Source organism: Polistes dominula, unplaced genomic scaffold (genome assembly GCF_049000335.1).
Source record: "Polistes dominula isolate Pdom_NZ unplaced genomic scaffold, Pdom_raw_medaka contig_21, whole genome shotgun sequence".
Taxonomy (NCBI): Eukaryota; Metazoa; Arthropoda; class Insecta; order Hymenoptera; family Vespidae; genus Polistes; species Polistes dominula.
This window is the reverse complement of record NW_028301061.1, coordinates 4690826-4711130: the sequence shown is the minus strand read 5'-3', so window position 1 is coordinate 4711130 and position 20305 is coordinate 4690826. Positions and strand designations below refer to the sequence as shown.

At 28.4% G+C, this 20305-nt stretch overlaps 5 protein-coding genes and 1 long non-coding RNA gene across 9 annotated transcripts; 3 read left to right on the top strand and 3 right to left on the bottom strand.

Moving 5' to 3' along the window:
- Positions 1 to 768: 768 nt before the first annotated feature.
- LOC149031435 (uncharacterized) lies at positions 769 to 5594 on the bottom strand. 2 transcript variants are annotated; one of them, XR_016177826.1, is made up of 4 exons: positions 5115 to 5594; positions 3775 to 5034; positions 3020 to 3138; positions 769 to 2927 (listed from the first exon to the last, which is right to left on the bottom strand). It is a non-coding gene; the product is annotated as an uncharacterized LOC149031435 (long non-coding RNA). The 2 variants fall into 2 exon arrangements; XR_016177827.1 differs by having other exon boundaries at positions 4179 to 5034.
- A 40-nt stretch (positions 5595 to 5634) lies between these two features.
- On the top strand, positions 5635 to 8470 carry mTerf3 (mitochondrial transcription termination factor 3). The gene is made up of 2 exons (XM_015333677.2): positions 5635 to 7255; positions 8144 to 8470. The coding sequence occupies exons 1-2, from the start codon at positions 6292 to 6294 to the stop codon at positions 8419 to 8421; spliced, it is 1242 nt and encodes a 413-aa protein (XP_015189163.2). The 5' UTR covers positions 5635 to 6291; the 3' UTR covers positions 8422 to 8470.
- Positions 8471 to 8484: 14 nt separating this feature from the next.
- On the bottom strand, positions 8485 to 16175 carry LOC107073170 (endoplasmic reticulum-Golgi intermediate compartment protein 3). The gene is made up of 8 exons (XM_015333679.2): positions 15937 to 16175; positions 15311 to 15469; positions 14086 to 14202; positions 12318 to 12358; positions 12128 to 12198; positions 11839 to 12062; positions 11297 to 11425; positions 8485 to 9241 (listed from the first exon to the last, which is right to left on the bottom strand). Exons 1-8 carry the CDS (start codon positions 16019 to 16021, stop codon positions 8904 to 8906), a joined length of 1164 nt encoding a protein of 387 aa, XP_015189165.2. The 5' UTR covers positions 16022 to 16175; the 3' UTR covers positions 8485 to 8903.
- Positions 10000 to 11844, top strand: LOC107073171 (reactive oxygen species modulator 1). 3 transcript variants are annotated; one of them, XR_016177825.1, is made up of 5 exons: positions 10000 to 10158; positions 10846 to 10982; positions 11080 to 11232; positions 11304 to 11330; positions 11647 to 11844. XR_016177825.1 is itself a non-coding variant. In XM_015333681.2 (4 exons), the coding sequence occupies exons 2-3, from the start codon at positions 10852 to 10854 to the stop codon at positions 11186 to 11188; spliced, it is 240 nt and encodes a 79-aa protein (XP_015189167.1). In that variant the 5' UTR covers positions 10000 to 10158; positions 10846 to 10851; the 3' UTR covers positions 11189 to 11232; positions 11304 to 11844. The 3 variants fall into 3 exon arrangements, 2 of the variants coding, with proteins under 2 accessions (XP_015189167.1, XP_015189166.1); XM_015333681.2 differs by having other exon boundaries at positions 11304 to 11844; XM_015333680.2 differs by lacking the exons at positions 11304 to 11330; positions 11647 to 11844 and having other exon boundaries at positions 11080 to 11288.
- Positions 16176 to 16620: 445 nt separating the features above from the next.
- On the top strand, positions 16621 to 18324 carry LOC149031434 (uncharacterized). Its single transcript, XM_089176181.1, has 3 exons — positions 16621 to 16790; positions 16957 to 18250; positions 18298 to 18324. Exons 1-3 carry the CDS (start codon positions 16621 to 16623, stop codon positions 18322 to 18324), a joined length of 1491 nt encoding a protein of 496 aa, XP_089032307.1.
- Positions 18185 to 20226, bottom strand: LOC149031433 (uncharacterized). Its single transcript, XM_089176152.1, has 3 exons — positions 19907 to 20226; positions 18807 to 19817; positions 18185 to 18412 (listed from the first exon to the last, which is right to left on the bottom strand). The coding sequence occupies exons 1-3, from the start codon at positions 20108 to 20110 to the stop codon at positions 18347 to 18349; spliced, it is 1281 nt and encodes a 426-aa protein (XP_089032278.1). The 5' UTR covers positions 20111 to 20226; the 3' UTR covers positions 18185 to 18346.
- Between the last annotated feature and the right edge of the window lie 79 nt (positions 20227 to 20305).

Below are 20305 nucleotides of genomic sequence, written 5' to 3'. Positions count from 1 at the left end.
TATTTGCGCTGGTAATTATGACAGTTGACTAAATTAACTAATGAAGAAAAAAAATGATTTTATAATTTGTTTTGTATAACAATTATTTCTTCCAATAGGAAAAAACAAAGAAATGTTTACCGTCAGATGAAAAAAAAATAAAAATAGTTGCAGAAATTTTAGACAATATTCGACAGAAGATAAAGAGACTGATTGAACAAATTATCTATGTGCAGATGAAAATAATTTACAGATTGAGACATTCTATTAATACAGTTATGAGCAAACCTTTGCGATCATAAATCTCTTTGAACAGGTTCCACGTGATTTTGTAGTTTTTCGCAATCATGCCGTACATTGACGTGATGTACCTTGCAGTAGTACTTGAAATATACGAGTTTTTGAATACCCGATATATCCTCGCGCGAGTCTATTATTGTTTTTAAGATACTTATATACAAGAGCCATTTTTCGAAGTCACGTCAAATTTCAGTAATTCGATGCCAGCCAAGTGGGCTGGGTACAGATAATACTCCTACAACACGACATCTTATAGGTACCGTGGTTTCGCTATAACACGATTCATTAATTTTGGGAATCCTCCTACAACACGGCATTCTATAACACGATTTCGCTCTAACACGATAAGAAAATTGCAAAAACCTTTGTAGAAGCGAGGCTATAGAAGTAGTGTTGCGGAAAATATTTCTTTTCATCTCCGTGGCCTGAAAATAAAAGTGTGACGCTGCTGGTTGGCAGTCTGCTGCGTCGAGCCACGGTGTGTTAAAGAATAATTTTGTCGTCTTTGAGATATTAAGTTTCAATCCCAAGGCGTGTCCGATAAAGATAAAAAAACAACATTTAATAGGAAATTTATTTCACTAGAAATAAAGATACAAATCTTGGATCGTCTTTTGAAAGGAGAAAAAGCATCTCAAATTGGCAGAAAGCATCATACAAAATTGTTTTTAATAAGTTTTCGGAACGTAAGCCCCCTTTTTGTACTGGCTTTAAGTCTCCTACAACACGGTTTCATACAACATGGAATTTTCTAAGAACCTATCTACCGCGTTATAGGAGGATTACCTGTATATAACATCGTCGGTAGAAGGGGCTATGCTTATTTCGCTTGTATTTGTAGTCCAATCGCGTAATATATATCTAAGAGATCATCTTAATCGTTTAAATCAATCTAAATTTCCCATTCTTCGGATCAATTACCATCAATTCCTTATGTAAATCTTTGTACGCGCACATTTGTTTCGTAAGTCTCGAACTTACGATGAAAGCTTTCGATTCGTCTATGTGTAGGTTCTCTTCCGCGATTAATTTTTCGAAATGTATTAATTAAGCTTTTAATCCCTTGGCCTATACAGTATCTACTAATTTCGCGTGTCATAATAAACAAGAAGGTCAGTCACGTGCCGTGCCTATTCAGCTGTTCAGCCGTATACCCGAACTGGCGCAAAATGTGTATTGTGTATGTGTTCATGTACTTATATTATGTATTGTTGTACTTTCGGTACAACAAAAGGAATTGTAAAATAATAAACAAAATACTGACTTACAATCAAAGGAAAGATTCTTGATGTGGAATAACTCCAATCGCTGGTTCTAATAATAATACGCGGCATCTTATTCACAAATTCCTCATCACGAGTCAGGCTCGTGATTTTCGCTTATAACACAAATACTTTACTACGAGTCAGACTCGTGGTTATAGGCCAAGGGATTAAGGGTAAGCATTTCTGACTGATGTGTTTCATGTGATCTATTCTGACCGATATCAGTAAAACTGATAGTTATCGATGATATAGTATTATTTGTTTTTCCACTGAATGAAACAATTATTCAACACGTAATTCTTTATGATACAATAGGTCTCCGGACTGTGTATCTAAAAGAATGATTAGTGCAAAAGATGGATTTTATGAAATTGTTGCTACAACATCACGTAGAACTTTTGCAGTTTGAGCTAGGAAGACAAAGCCTGCTTGACAAAAATATCCATATTTACGACTGAAGCTGACGAAAATCTAATCGTTTTTGTCGGAAAACAAAGTAATTCTCAAATTGATATGGTTTGATCACGCAATTCGCGTAGAAGTACGTATCAATACACTAGATAGATTTACACAAATATACACAAATATATTAAATAGATTTATATATATAAAGAAAACCATGTTGATTTTAGAGTGCTTTTCTTTAATATATTTAATTTAGTATTTATATTATATATAACACTAGAGATCACAGCTAGTAATATCGGTAGGTATATAAAACGATAAGAAAGAGTGGGAGAATAGGTAGTGTGAGAAAAAGCTTCCATAAAGAAAGATAGACTTATTTGAAGGAAAGTAATAAAGGCTAATTGTAAGATAAAGACTTTTAATGTTGTTTCTTGTTTTGTTATAAAACAAAGAACAAAAACAAGGATATGAAATGCTCCTAAAAAATGATACTTCTATTTTCCAAAGAATATTAAGCGACATTATAAGGAAATATAAACTCTCCAGTTTTGCAGTAAATTTTATAAACGACATCTTAATTTTATTGAAAACCTTTAAGGAACATATACTACATTTATTAAGACTACTGGAAGCAATAAAAACAGAAGGCTTTAGACTAAAATATTCGAAAACTACTTTAACAAACAATTACGTCAAATATTTTATTATTATTATTATTATTATTATTATTATTATTATTATTATTATTATTATTATTATTATTATTATTATTATTATTAATTGGCATTAGGACAATGAACTTTCATTGCCACAAATACCAAATCTCCCCGTTGTTCCCGTCCCTGAACGCGACCCCTCCATTCGTGATCTTCGTATCCTATTTCTTTAAGATCTCTTCGTCAAGAATCATCAAGACGTCGAGATTCTCAACGTCAAATATTTAGTCACATAATAGAAAACAATTCAGTCAGGCCACTGAAAGATTATTTAACCGCTGTCAAAAATTTTCCAATCCCAGAAACAGGAAAAAATGTATGTCAATTCCTATGGAATAGTATATTACTCACCTAGAGAGAAAAGTATGGCATTCCGACCCGCGGAATATTGTCACCCGAGCCGAAGGCGATTAAATTTTTATCATAAATTTGTATCACACAGTGCAATGATCCTAGATCCGTTACACAATCTATTAGAAAAAAAGTGGAATTTATATAGTCACAAATTGCAGACAATATTCATAATTTTATATTAAAAGAATTTTTATTCTTGAGTAATTAAATTTTTTTTATATAGAAATTTTATTCAAAATTTTCCTTAATGCATCTCATTATCATCTATAGTATAAAATAATTAACTTACAAATTGAAGAACATTTATGAATTAGAAAAAATCCAATCTCTTAAAAGCGACGGTTACCATTTAACGCGACATTTAACTTGTTTAAAAAACATTTCTAAAACATTTTTAAAAACATTTCATGTTTATACTGCTTTGTCGTAATCTAAATCAATTCTCGGCCGAAAGCCATTTTTGATGAAATCTTATTTCACCGATCAGATGGAAAGATTGACAAAACAGGCTTGGTGTTTAACGTTTTAAAATCTTATCTATTTCTTCACAGAAATTATATAAAATAAATAACATTGATATAAATAATTTGTTTCAATTCACAAAATTTAAATAAATAATAAAACTAATAATGTAACATAATAAATAACAAAACTAATATTGTAATATAATAAATGACAAAAGTAATAATGTAACTTGGTGTGATAATTTTTGAAACAAGGGAAAACGCACAGGCCCACTTTACATTACTCACACTGATACATGGATTCGTGCCACATATCACCAGCTACATATACAACGCATCTATATTTTTTATTTTTGTTCCCGGAATAGTATATCGAAGAAAAATATCTCCCTGTGAGCCTTATGCGATTATTATTTCTTGATCTGCTACATCGATGATATCTATGATCCTTGTAGTATTCTTTTAATATTTTCTTAATCAAATGAAAGTAAAATTTCGCCATTGAAATTTGTTTCTTGTGATGTACTTATATAAGCAGTACGTGTTTCACATGCAAATGTCTATTAAATAGATAAAATATTTGCGATACTACTTTAAACTTTTGCAAATTGCATCTATAGTAATTAGCATCATATCAGATTTATCTATTATATTCATTGAAGAGTTATAATTTAATACACATTTTGGCTTACAAATAAATTCATTTTTTCTTGACATTTTAGGTACTTCTACAAATTCTGCAGTATGTATAGTAGAAAGCATATGAAATTCTTTTTTATCAGACTATTTCACGGCCAATAGATTTCCTGATGAGTGTAACATTACTACTCCTTTTCTCAATTTTTGGTTATCTTAGCCATATCTTTCTTTTTCCCTTGTACGGTGCCACAAGCGTTCATACTGTTTTTGTGGAATAAGATTAACAACATGGAACTGGAAAACTAATTGTCCACATAAACAGAAAGATTGCAAAAGAAACATTACAATATTCCCTGATTTTCCAATAATTGGCATTGAGTAGTAACAAGCCCCACAAATGATTATATCTTGTATATATCCTGTTTTACAATCGCAAAGAAGGAATTACCAAACTTATTTCTTTTCAAAGCAATATACTGTTTAAATGAAAGACAGCTTTTGTAGAGGAGCAGACTTTTGTCTATACATAATTATTGGTATAGCTGAAATTATTAAATAATGTTCGTAACATTTTAACTATCTATCTACCTGCTTTCCGAAAAATAGTAATATTGAATATTCATTGATCATGATGGTTCATAATCGAACCATCTAATAGCTGATTCCCTCCAAAACTTCCCTCAGAATAGCTGGCATTCTTTCGTTCTTATTAAATGTAAACATGTTTTATATATATATATATATCTGGTAAAGCAAATGAGAGACCTTGGGGCCAAAACAAACTCAAGCTATTCTCTAACTTTAAATGTTTCCAGTTTTTGGTGGTGATTTGACTTTCGTTACATTATTTTGAGCTATACTTTCCTTTGAGAGTTAAAAATTTGTTTTCGACATCTTGGGATCTATAAACTTTAGAATATATATTTTATATATAACTTGCTTAGTAATAGTATTTTATAATTATTTTATCTAATAGAACTTATACATACACTAGAACTTCTGTATTTATATATATTTTTTATATTTTATATATATATGAAGTATACTTTTTTTAATTTGAATTGGCCGCGCTTTACCAGCTCAGCGCGCCTTTTAGTCGAGTTGTCAAAGAAACTCGAAATAAAAGAAAAAGATGCTGATGCTTGTGCTGCTCTCTGACGTTACTAGCGAGACGTATATGGCTGAGACGTCATATACTTATCGTCTCTCTCTCTCTCAAGCAGACTTTATATTCATATCTTGAAATGTATTTCAACTAATAATTTACAGGTGTGCATGATAAAAATTGCAACATAGTTCTCGCTAAACAAATTCCACGGGTTAAAAAATATAACAAATAAATTTTTTTTTTTTTGGAGATTGCGCACGTCTCCAGATTGGTCGTTATTGTGCATTGTTGGCAACTTTGTAACAAAAATATTTTGATGTCCATACACGTCTTTCCAGCATAAGTGGTTAAAAAAACTCTTAATATTGTAATAATTAATAAGTGAATATAAAATACCAATACCATAAATACGTAGTACACACTCACGTTTCATTAAAAGTATATTGTAAAAACCACTTGTTAGATTGGATACAAAAATTATATACAAGTTCCATTTCCGATTATTAACAATATTATTCTAGGAATTTTTCATTGCTATCATTCACAATTTGCAATTTAAAAATATACTAGAATACAAACAAATACTAAAATAATTATAAGAAAATAATAATAGTAAATAAAAAGTGACTTTCCATAATATGAATTCTTTTCATCACTCAATTACATTAATTATATTCATTATCTACCAGGAAAGAAAATAGCGTTATCATTTTTAATAATATATTTTTTCAAATTAACGCTAGAAAATAATAAAATTATTAATAAATAAAGTAAAAATAAGTAAATATTAGAATATATAGATTAAACATAAAAAAGATCAATAATTTTAAACAGATAGATGTAAAAACAGTATAAAAATAACAATACTAGATTCATCACTGTGCACTACAAATCACTAAACAGTTCAAAAAATTGTCAAAAGGTTATATTACTAAACGTAATATTTAATAATATGTAATAATCTCGGGATAGTATTCGAGTGATTTTTAAAGCAAGTATTGAAATTAATATTTAAAATGCAAATATAAATGGTATTTTTTAATTTACAACTATAAAGAATGATAATCAAAATGTGGTCTACACGGTGTTATGCCAGCCTCCTTAGCAATGCAAAACAAATTAATGTTATAAAGAATATTTTTAAAAAACGATTTTCATCTCAAGGTAGTGACATTGTAGATAGTCATAAAAAAACAGAAAATGTAAATAATTCAATTAATCCCAATGCACATTCTTCATCGATTGAATCTAAACTTGCGGAAAGAGGTTATGTTGAAAAAGCATGGAATTTAGAAAATGAAGTTATACCTATGCAAAATTTACAAGAAACTCAATCAAACAGTTCTGATTTGATTCAAAAAATAATAACTAATTCAGATGATTTAAGTATTTATGAAGATTATATCAAATTACCTAAAGCTTTGGACGTGTGTAACGAAGACATTTCTCATATTGGAAGTTATCAACTTCCTAGTTTTAATATAGCAAAATTTGCAAACAGTTCTGAAACTATTCAAAGATTAATAAAGCTTGGTGTCAAATTATATAAACATGAAACTGATACAGAACTGATGGAATTTTTGTTGAGTAAAGATTTTGAAAAAGATCTATTTCCATATATAAGATTCTTACACGATTGCGGTGTACCTGGTGAATACTTAGGTAAATTCTTCAGTAAAAATCCATATCTATTTAAAGTGGACATGGATGATTTACATACGAGAATAAGATATTTGAGATTTCATCAGTTCGATATAAATATGATTAAAGAGATCATTTGCACTAATCCTAAATGGTTAAATTATTCCACTAAGATTATAGATACAAGGCTAGGATATTTTCAAACGACTTTTCGTCTCAGTGGGAAACAAGTAAGAAAATTGACGACTAAAAATTCGAAACTGATAACATATAAGATGAGTCACATAAGAGAAAATACATTTGTTGTCAAAGAACTAATGGGTTTTAATCCATACGAAATGAAAACGATACTATTAAATCAACCTAAAATATGGATGAAATGTAAGAATTGTCTTTAATGTCCACTTATACAATATGTCCCAATTATTTTCAGCAAAATTTTATCGGGATATTTATCAGTAGAAGTAAAACAAAAATGTTATATAAACATGAGTTTTTAAATATTTTATTAAAAAGTTAGAACAAAAATATAGAATAACAATGAATTGTTTTCTTTCTCAATATCACATAGGAATAGATTGTCGATTCAAATTATAATTCCATTTCAAAATGTTCATTATCATGAACGCAAGACTGACGTCAATGGAGAATAGAATTTGTTGCATTATGAATTTATTGCTTATTTTCCATAATTGCATCTAATACAGTTATAAATCTTTTGTTTCCATTCCTGCTGATAATGATGATAATTTTGTCTTTTACTATTTTCCATAAGTAAAAATCCATTTGTGTGATATTTAGTAATTTTTAAAGCTAAGGAAGTAATTCTTCTCAATTAATTTTTTTCCATTTTGAAGATAATGGTTATTTAGTTATTACCATACTGGTACTATATAACGTACTAAATCATATCATCCAATTAGATCCATAAATTTTGTAGGAAATTTAAAAAAACTGTGAAGTTAACATTTTAAGTAAAAAGTGAAGTCCAAATATGTTATTGTGTCATAATCAAATATTTATCGGCAATAATTCTTATGCTATGTTGACAAAACATTAGTCTATTATTATTTTATATTTCTGTTATAACTTTCTTAATAAACATTTATGAGGCTCATGTTTATAAAATTTTTTGTTATTTATACTTATAAAATCTATTGGTAAAATTCTGTGAATAAAAACTGGGATACCTTGTATAAATGCGTTCATCAAATCTTCTCTATAGATTACTGAATAACTAAAAATTATAATTATCTTTTATATTTTCAGGTAGAAAAAATATAATCAGTACATTTGATTATGCGCATAATGAGATGAAATTATCTCATGAATTTATTTCATCTCAACCATACGTTTTGTTATGCAGAAAACGTAGATTAGAGCAGAGGCATAAGTTTTTGGTAAAGTTGGGTAGAGCGCAATACGATCCAACTAAACCGATGTATGTTTCACTCATAGCTCTAATTGGTGGCACGGATGACCAATTTTGTCAAAATGTAGCAAAAACATCTAGAGAGACTTATGATTTATTTTTAAAATCTATGTAATTGTCTTACAATTAATTGTAAATAAAAAATGTTATTTTATATAGAAAAACGCCTTCTTTAACATTTTGCTTTCATATTTTTATATTAATTTTTTATTTTTATGATTTTCTTTTTCTGGTATTTACACATTTGTATACACGAATATTTTACATCGCAATTGGTCTAGACGATTATCGTTGACATTTATGATAATAATGATTAAACAGTCCAAAACTTTGTAATAAAATGTTATAATACATAGATTTTAGTTATTAAATAGCTTTGCTATGTACAAAGTTCGCATTTTCTGAGAGATTCTTCTGTAATATGGTTCCAACGTACAGATTCCATGTCATTTATTTTGCAAACATATATATATATATATATAATGTGGATCGTCTTTGTGCAAATAGAAAATCGAAAAAAGTTCAATGAAAAATAGCACACCACACTTCATAGTGTTGACTGTAATAATCCTTTTTCACGTTGTCCTAATATCTAATCTAATTGTATTTACCTAATTCAATTTTATTTTGTATCGCTTTAACTGAATGATACAAAAGTGAATCTATCAATCCTGCTACAGTGAAAACACCGCCAATAATTGCACAAGTATTTGTCGCAAAGTGTCCAAACGACTTTGCCTTTTCTGTATATTTAACCATTAAAGGGCTTAATTCGTAACTGAAAAATACTCCAGGCATGCCTGATTCACCAGTAAAAAGGGATACTTGTTTAGCATGTCGCGTTACAGAAAATTGGTTTGTTAAAAGAGTTGAACCATCTGTACGCACGTAGGTAGTTGGTACAATTTTTATGTAATGGTAAAACATCATTGCTCCTGAAAACCAAAATCAAACATTTATTAGGACATATTTACATTATTATTAATACAATTAAATTGAACAATTTATACGGTTCGTCATCAAATAAATAAAATATACATGTATATAATTTAAAAGGATCATTCTGGTCAAGCAGTGCAAAAATATAAGGTATTTTCGTGAATTTAATTTTTATTTATGAAAAAGAATTATAATTTTCATTTTTTTAATGCCATATTATTAAATTTTTAACTTATACAAAACAAATTTATAAAAAAGAAAAATAGAACTTCTGAAATATAACGTCTCTGAAAAATTTCGTGACTCGTACAAATAATTGTTCTAGTTTCATAAGTTTAAAAAATAAAAAGAAAGACAAAAATGGTCTGTGTGCTTAAAGTTAAAGTATTGGAATTTACTACTCTTTTTTAAATGTTTTTTATATATTAAAAAAATTTTTAATTATATAACTATTTCTATAATTTTAGTCTTAGGTATAGCTAATAGTATACAAAATTCATCGTAATTGGTTTTGTATTTTTCTTTTGTTACCTACGTAAGTATGATAAATCGTCTTTCGAGAAACATTCGAATAAAAATTAAAATAATGAAAATTTTAATATCCTAATTTTTGCATTACATTCTTAAAAGTATTTACTTACAATATATGCAAAAGTTTATTATTAAATTTTTAATTTAAAGATTTTTAGTAATACAAATATCTCATTCAAATAAACCGCCATGCAAATATCGATATATTGACGTCATTCAAAACGGAAGTAATAGAAACATGTCGTTGCTATTACATTTCACCGTAAAACTAATATGGCGTCTCAATCGTAATATAAGTTGGATCCCGGTTTATCAAACGACTAAAAGCACAAAAAAAAAGATAAAAATACACTTCTCCGAGTAATTAATACGAGCATATACGGTGAGTGCATTAGTGATTTATAAAATAAATAATAATTAATTGTTAAACGTTTTTTGTTTTTCCTTTTTTTTTATAGCAAAATAAAGATTCTTATGTATTTATTATAATTATTACTACATACTTATTAGATTTTTATTAAAGAAATTATGTAAGAAAATAAAAAAAGCTAATAAATCTTGAACAACATTACCATTAAAGAATGTTAACAATAAATGTTAAAAATATCATGTGTGCGTGTGTGTGCAGATCACACTATTAGAAATGAAACCTTCTTAAAACCAAGCTTCGAGAGAATGAGTCGAATGCAGAGTATTAAGAGTAAGATAACTGTAGGGTTTATTTATTATAATACCTTAGGATTTATTTATTATTATAGTGCCGTATTCTTATGTCGCCTCCACGCTTATCTCTGTTTATTCTTCTATCCTTATATCGCTTCTACATACATACAGGTTTAGTGTCGAGATGATATAAGTCCACGCTTTGTAGTATGCAAAATAATATGCACACAATATACAACAAGGAGCGATAATTACAAAGCAGAGCATAAAGAGGAAACCGAGAATAGGAAAAAATGTATAGCTATATTCTATCTCATTCTCTCGCAGGCTCAATCCTATATGTTTGTCTTTTTTTTAAAATGTGGCATTTTCACTTCAATAAACTATAATGTTTAATAATTTAAAGGTCACAATGCCAATTTCATCGGGTGTAGTGCAACAGCACAAAGCTTCATGCTGGGATAGAGTCAAAATGGGTTTCACCATGGGTTTTTGTGTTGGTATGGCCTCTGCTGCAATTCTTACAGGATTTTCAGCCGTCAGGTATATAAGACAGATAATCTACTTAAAAAAAAATATATATATAAAAAAAAATACTATGTGTTTAATTATAACGTTAATTGATTTTTGTTTCATTTAGATATAGATTAAGAGGAAGAGAATTGATAACTCAACTTGGTAAAAGTATGGTTCAGGGTGGTGGTACATTTGGTGTATTTATGGCTATTGGAATGGGAATACGATGCTAATACTTTAAAAACTATATAAACAGAGCATCTTTACGTTGCATAAGGTTGTAATACTGAAGCATATTGTTGATTCCTTAATAAAATACTTTTAAGAAAACAATAGCATACCTTCCAGCGCAACTACAACAACATCATCCATCGGGTTTGTTTTTCCTGGTATATTTATTCCAAAACTTAAATGACGGATTTTGTGAGTCATGTTAAATTGAGACGAAGAATAAGGTTGCACATCATGTACTGTAACAAATAGAATTTCTTATTTTCAATAAGATTGTCTTATAACTTGAATGGATATAAAATTAATAACATTTTCTTTTTAACATGTTGAATGTGAAGCCAGTTTTGTTCTACTTTTCATTCAAATAGTACACAGTAACGATTTCTCATTGAGATGTTCATTTATAATGTATAAATACAGCATAACACTTATACACAGCAATAATGATTGTGTTTTATAGTCTGTTTGGGCTGTGGGAATGACATAGTCAATGTAGAAAAATATAAAGGATAAACAACAGATAATCAGATGAGAAATAGTAAAAAAGCGACTACCGAGAAAAACCATTGCTCAGATAAAAAATTCACTATCAATTCCCGGGGACTGACATCGTGTTTAATGTATAAATATTAATGAATAAATTTTAACATACCATGTACATGATTAACGGAGAAACTATCACCTGGTGCAATATGGAAACTTCCACCCACTCTATTTACTTCCATATAACCATAAATTTGACAACCTTGCGTAAAAGCATGTTTCATTTTTTCTACCGATTTATCATTTTGACATTGTTTGATCGTAGACGGAACAGGAAGAGCCCATTGTCTAAGCTTATAAGCTTCTTTCACGTCTTCGCATGTATTACAACATCTAAAAATATTATTTGTCAAAGTCCTTTCTTATGAACGATATGCCAAATTTATAAACCAACTTACTTTATATTTAATGCTTCGCTAGCTGCTCCATAACAGTCTCCGCATGTTTCAGTCGTAACATTTTCTACAGTCTAGAAAAAAAATACATAAATTATCGATTTTCTTTAATGTCAAACATTGAAATATTTACATTGTATGTTGAACAATTAAATATCTCTAATGTGAATAAATAACAGTACTATTCAATTACCTTCTCTGTAGTTTTACTTAGAGCCTTTGTATCTGTAATATCTATGATGCAATATAATAATTAGATTTTGCAGTACTCATTGAATACAATATTGATTAAATATAAGATTAATGTAAAATGTATTAAATGTACTGTTAATAATATTGCTAAGTCTAGATATATACAGGATTCGGCTGAATAACGTGTATAAGCTCACATATGGAGATTACTTATGAAGAAAAAAAAGAATCAAACATTGTCATCCGAGGTTTCATTTTCAAGAAAATCTATTCTCTTCTAATTAAGAATACAATTTGCTGTAAGACGTTTAACATTTCTTTTGTTTGTAAATAATATTCCGTGACTTTTATTGTATTATTTCTATGAACCAGTTTGAATTCAGTTTCTGAAGTAATAAAAAATACGTTTAATAATCCGGAGATTAAAAGCCTGTAACGGTAATTATTGTGATATCATTTATTGTTACATAAAATTTTTTTCTGACCTGTTATAAAATATCTTTTTGTTATTTTTTGACTCCTATAATTTTGAAATATCGTATAAATATTATTTACAAATAGAATAGGTATTATACATTATGCATGGTGAATCATATTTCACCAAAAATTTAATTAGAATGGAACGAATTTTCAAATTTGGTTTTTTTTTAAAACAAATCCTCGGAAGAAATTTAATTCTTCTTCTTTTTATATAATAGAGAAATCACCTTACATTGAATGCTATAACATTAATGAGCTTTTTAATCATCTACTTATCAGCGATAATGTCTCATTAAATACATTCAACGATGACCTATAAGATATTGCGTGTTGTGAATTAAGGGGATAACTTCTATACTATACCTGTTTATATATCAATTGTTCATTTGCCAAATTAATTAACTCCGCATAAAAAAGTTAATAAAGTCATATATGTTGTTATATCACTTATTATTCATTAGTCACAAAAATTGTTACCACTTATTGAAATGAAGCCTAATTATTAAATAAATTTCTTTTAAATATAAAAGTTTTGCATAGATCGAGTGCTTTTGGAATAAAAATTTCAGCAATTCTTAAAGTGAAGTTAATCGCTTTGGTTGTTGAATGGTTCATAAATCTTTTGTTAGTAATAATTGGTAATATCTGTTATTAACCCTTAATGCTCCAAGTGGGTCTCTCAGGCATCACAGATGTGCGGTATTCTACTTCAAATTGGGTCGTTATAGGTAATTGCTACGAATCAAAAATAAAACTCCTCAGTCATTTACAAGTGTCATTGCAGTATCTAAAATCTGACACAAAATCTTGCAAGTTAAAATATGATGAAAATAAGTTGAAATTGCCAGTCGATAACCACAATTAAAAGTCAGAGTGTTAAGGGTTAATTGTTCTTTTAAGAAAATGCCTTATTGTCTTACACCTCTGATAAAATTATAATACCTTACTTATCAGAATACATTTTAAAATTAGTATTACTATATATTTTACTAATCTATCCGAATTTCAAATAAAAATTTGTTTTTATTTTCACTTGTAGAATATGCTCTTGTAATTTAGCTGGTAAACCATGGGGCACTCTCTCTTTCTCTCTTTATATATATTTAAGACGTTAACAACATTAAGATGTACTTGTTTTAAAAATATAATAAATAATTAACCAAATTATTTTGCTTGAATAAAAAATTGTTAAAATATTTATAAATAATTTTGTTTGCAGAAATATGGATTTATTACATAAACGTGACAACGATATTTTAAATTTTAATTTAAATCGCTTGTATACGTACTTGCTTTTTGTGGGTCTTCTATAGGTAGTCCATTTAAATCCAAGCGTCGTTTAAAAATATTATGTTCTATTTGCAGATGTTGTTCACCTGTTGTATCCATGGCATCAATAGATAAAACTAAAACATATGTGTAGGCTTATTAGTATCATAATTTTAATTATCTTTAAAATATCTATTATTTCATAGATTGATTTTCTCTTTTTATGATTTATTATTAATTGTCGTATTGTAAAATTTTTATACCAGTTTTTGCAAATCATTCTTAATTACTTGGAAGCAAAATTAACAGATATTTGAAATCTGTTATCATTGTTTACGAACACTATCAGTATTTAATGGAGAGTTAAACAAAGTAAATTCCTAAATGTATATATTGCATCTGAAAGAGTTTGTAACGTTAAAATTTGTACTTTTTTTTTTTCAATTTTTTTTTTTGATATTTAGGCCAGTATTTCTTAAACTTTTAGTAAATCTATGCTAATTTAAATTAATAAATAAATTAAACAAATGTGGAGTGCTTGAGTTTCAAACAATTTAAAACTTGGTATAATATATAAAATCAAAAGAAGTTATAATAATTTTTATAATTTTTTATAAAGCACATTTTGGCTTACCGCAGAATATAGTTTGAGAAACACTGATTTAAACAATAACAGACAATCTAAAAGATTTTTTCTACTATTATCTCTATAGTATAACATAGCGTAATATAATACTTTTGTTACTCATTATGTATTCATTAAAAACATAGAGGTTACAAATTAACCCTTTCGATACAGCTTTGTTGTTTGCGAGTATGCTTTTACTATACGGGTAAATTATAAAGTAAATATATATTTTATTGCGAAGTAGATTAAGGGTGGGAGATTAGAATGAAATGTGTTTAAAAATTACAAAATTTTTTAAATTGTAAATCGATGTAAAATATCAATAGGTGACTATAGTCATTGATAGTACTCTGCGAGTGTTATGACATTGAGTAATTATAATTACCATTATTACATAGCAAGCATTAAATGTTGGGTGATTATAATAATTACTGATAGTACATTATGAATGCTACGAACATCAGTAGTTGGGTGACTGTAATCGCTATTAGTACACAGCAATTATCAAATGATGGGTGACTATAGTTATCGTTAGTATCGAAAGGGTAAAATCTATGTTAATATTAGTCTCTTTGTTATTAACTATAAATAAAAGATATATTATATAATATACTTACGATCGCATGATATTGCTGGAATTATTATATCCAAATTAATTCTTAATTTTGACCCCCTTGATGTATCAACGAATAATTCTTCACTTAGAGTAGGTGTAAGATAATAGTTAACTTCAGATAAAAACAATATACCCATGATGATAGTACTAATGATAGTCACTGAAAAAATGCAAATTTTATTTAATATCTAATTTCACTTGAATAATTATTTCATTATTTAAAACAAATTCTATTATTCTAATGATGACAATTATTTCTATATTTACTAATAATCAAATGTAAACAATGGAAACTAATATTTAACATAATACTCACAATATCTTTTGTCTTTTGATTATTAAACAATGTGAGGTATAACGAGTAAATAATAATTATTATATTATAAAAATGTAAGAGTAATTTATATTTAATAAAGAATATTATTCATTAAAAAGAAGAATACAAAATTTGTGAGGTTAATTAAACATTAAATACTTTTATGGTTAATAATAATAAAATAAAGACAATCTGTTAAAATCTCAGATAAACAAATGTCTTAATGAAATAATAAAACATGAAAATATACTAAAGCTTGAATAAATATGATAAACTTCATTTTCTAACCTATAATATAAAATATATATTACCGATAGCACCGCTGAATGTTCGAATTAAAATATCAGCCTCTTCGCGCACCTTTGGGTGCACATCTAATTGTCGTAAAATCTGCATCCTCGAAAAAACTTAATTTCAAGGATATTAGAAATAATATGTGCCACTTTGTACCGGGTATATTGTCGGCGTGTTAACTCAAATGACGTATACCAAGACTATGTAAATACGTTTAGTTGAAATAAGCGCCATCTTGCGTTATTTTCAATTGTGATAGCGGTAAACTAAATTGAACGAAATCACAAAATATATATTAATAATTCTTAAACAATTATTCAATTAAATGCATCGATTAAATTAAAAATATTTTTTTATTTATAATTAAATAATATATATATACTTTGAATTAATTTATTTCAAATAACTTAAAAGTTTCTTAATTTTAAATAGATTCAATAATACGAATAAAAATGTAAATAATTTTAATATTTTAATTGCTTATTTTATGTAAAAATCAGATCTTTGGTAATATTAGTGTTATATTGAAAATATGTAAAATATAATGTATCTTAACATAAATATATAGGGACCGAGCCGCTAGACTGTCACGCCAACTGGTAACAGAAATGTGCAAAAAACGGGTAATCAAAGTAAAGCAACAACACGTTATTTTCAATTTAGTTAATGTTGTTTAAATAAATATTAAAAAATTAATCGAAATGTCTCGATCAGGAAAATCTTGTTGTATCAAAGGATGCACAGAAAAATCTCGTCATAAGTGGCAAGTCGATATGCCAGTGAAATTTTATTGTTTTCCCTCGAGTAAATGTGGTGCCTCATGGAAGGATGATAAACGTATAAAGTGGATAAATGCAGTAAAAAATTATGTGTAAGTAAGAAATTATAATTATCAACAGCAGTGGCATAGTAATTTAAATATTACAAAATCAAACCGAGTAGTATTTCATTTGAATAAAAAGTTCCATATAACAATTAAATTAAAATTTATATAATAGTATAAATTTAACCTTAAAATTTCGTTGTTTTTTTTTTAGTAAAAATCCGAAAAAATGGGAGCCAAATCAACATACAAGAATTTGTAGTGCTCATTTTATAAATAATAGTAAATCAGACAACTCATATCACCCATCTTATGTTCCTTCGATTTTTCCTGGAAAAGAAAACACAAGAAATTCCATTCAACGTCTACAACGATTTGAACGGTCAAGAACACGTCAATTAAATAAGGAAATGAACGTCAAAGAATCAATATTAACTGACAGTATCAACAGCAATAATTCTATTGAAGATAATAAAAATAATTCAAGTGACATTGAAATGAAGCAAGACGCAGGAGAAATGATAACAGAAACTGAGGACAGCTGTGATAGGGACGTGAATGTTATGAATGTTTCTCCCCCAGCCTATCGAAGTATTACTTCTCAAACTGAGGAATTCATTCCTGATATTTCAACTGATAATTGTACTTATTTTTTTTGTAATATGAATAATCATGATGGTATTAATACTGCAGCAGTCCAAGTTAATATATCTGTAAAAAAAACTGCAGATAAAATGTGTGAAACTTCGATGCCGCCTATGAAAAAAAATGTTCAAGATTCCAGTTGCGATCCAATCAATTTCGAGTCTGTACAATCTCATTGCAAAGGGTTCCATGGATTTTCATCTATTACAAGTAATGAAACTATGAGTAGCTTAACAGGTGTTACATTATCTATCTTTCTATGGCTTTTGAATCAACTCCCAGAATGTAAACGTTCTGGCATTGACAAAAAAACAAAATTATTAATTACGTTAATGAAGCTGAAAACCGGTTTGACATTTACTGCGATTTCTGTCTTATTTAATATTCATCGGACTACTGTAAATAAAATATTCGTAAAGAATTTGCAACAGTTAAATATTCTATTGAAAAATTTTATATTCTGGCCATCTAAAGCCGCTGTTCAAGCAACTTTACCTGAATCATTTAAGCTACATTATCCAAACACTCGTGTTATCATTGACTGCACCGAAGTAAACACAGAAGTTCCACCAGCAGTTAAACATCGAGTTTTAATGTATTCAGATTATAAGCATCATCACACAATGAAATTTTTAGTAGGGTGTACTCCAAGTGGATTTATAAGTTTTCTGTCAAAGTGTTATGGTGGTCGTGCTGGTGATTGTTTTATCACAAATGATTGTGGTCTAATAGATTTAATTGAACCTGGTGATGTTGTGCTAGCAGATAAAGGTTTCCCGCAAATACAAACAACAGTGCAAGAGAAAAATGCGATTTTTATTATGCCTCCGTTTTGCAACAAAAATCAATTTACACCTGAGGAAGTTGATGAAACTTACAATATTGCTTCAGTGAGAATACACATTGAAAGAGTGAATCAACGAATAAAAGACTTTAATATTCTTTCCAAAGTACCAGTGTCACTTTTGCCTCATGTTGATGAAATTGTTTTTGTCATATGTGCTATCATAAATATTCAAAAGCCCCTGTTTAAACAAGAAAAATCAGAAATAGAATGATAAAAAAATATGATTAAATTGTAAAAATAACTAATTGTAAATTTAGAGGATAAAACGAAATCCATAATTGTAATTAAATATAATTTTTATTAAACTCTGATACATAAACTATGATCAATATCAAAATATTAAAACAAATTAATATATAACTATTTACTAGTATGTTTGTACTTCATTTACTTGTATTATACTTAATAAATAATCTTTGAACGTAATGCTTAAAATAAAATTTTTCTAGTTTAGGAACTACCGTACTTAAAAAAATTTCATCACGAGCAATTGTTATCAAAACACAGCCCCGAGATGAGTATACGAATAAATCACATAAAGCGATATTTGTAATATACATTTGCAGTTGTACCTGAGTGTAAATGGAATGAGTTGTACTCAGGTGTAATCCATTTTCATCTGATTTTAAATATTGCACATTACATTTTCCATTCTCAGCATCATATATAGGTATCTTCTTGCACGTATAAGGACACTTTATTTCTACTAATTTTTTTTGCCAAATAGCAGAACCATAAATCAAAATAGCATCCGGCGAGCAGCATAACCAGGGTTGATTAATGTTAACGACCACACCGACTTGAACAATTTCGAAATTTTGGTCCACAAGCTTTTTGTATTCTTTTAAAGCTACACTTTCCATTTTCTTACCATACGCCATGGCTTGTGTCTCAGCTTTACTTGGTGTTAATAGGTTAGTGATTGCTTTTTCAATATCAAAACGATCCCCTTTTAACTTATGACCATTACTTGCTGTTATTCGGAAGATACGCTGTTTGTACCACTCGTCTATCTTAGACTGGAGAATAGTTTTAATGCAAATATTGATAATTTTTGTACTATCACAACTAACTTCTTTCAAATAAAATTCATAAACATCACTTGCTACTGAATTTTCTCGAGAATAAATCTTATTCACCAATTGCAGCTGAATCACTTCCTGGATAACGTTATTCACCTTTGTTTCTACATCACGCTTATCATTTACTTTTACTAAAGCAGCAAGTGATTCAGCTGCAATAATTTCCCTCTCATCTCTTTTATCTACGTTTATCATTGTACAAAGAGGACACCCGGACATATCCTCTGGAAAGACGAGTGATTCCAACTTTAGTGGTACCACTTTCGGATTCTTATCGGTGTAAGGAGGTGGAGTAAATAATTTACTTATTTTTACTTCTTTTTCATACTCCAAGAGCTGGCGACGAGATGGTTTTCCCCATTCTTGACCATGGTTTGTTTTTGAATCAGCAGAATCTGGTGAGTTTACGTAATAAGCGACTGCACAAATATGTTTACATTTGCCAGCTAATCCGGCTTTGCACGTACACACAGCATTACTTGTATTGCGCTGATCATCTAGCTAAAAACAAAAATTTTCTGATTAACATTATTTTTTAGATTTTTTAATTATGTAATTAAGTGTAAAAAAAGTTAGATGTCAATACTTACTGTAATTTTAACATTATATGTTTTAGACACACTTGTCTGAGCAACAACATCAGCGGTTATGGTTACTAGACCATTTAATAATTTTTTCTCAATCACATCAAAAACATGCCCAGACTCATGTAATTTTTTACCTTTTGTATCGTTTTGACCTCGAATAAGAGTATTTTTTATTGGTTGAAAACCATATTTTATTATTTTTTCCATTATTAACAAAAAAATACATAATCTATTATCACACTTTTTACCCGTTTTTTGCTTTTATTAAACACCAGAGCGCGCCACTTCCGACAAGTGTGCTGCCTCTACAGTTAGGGCTCGGTCCCTATACTAATATCCGTTTTGATATCTTTACTAATAATGGCGCTGGAGTTGAGATGTTAAATATGGCGGAACGACTTG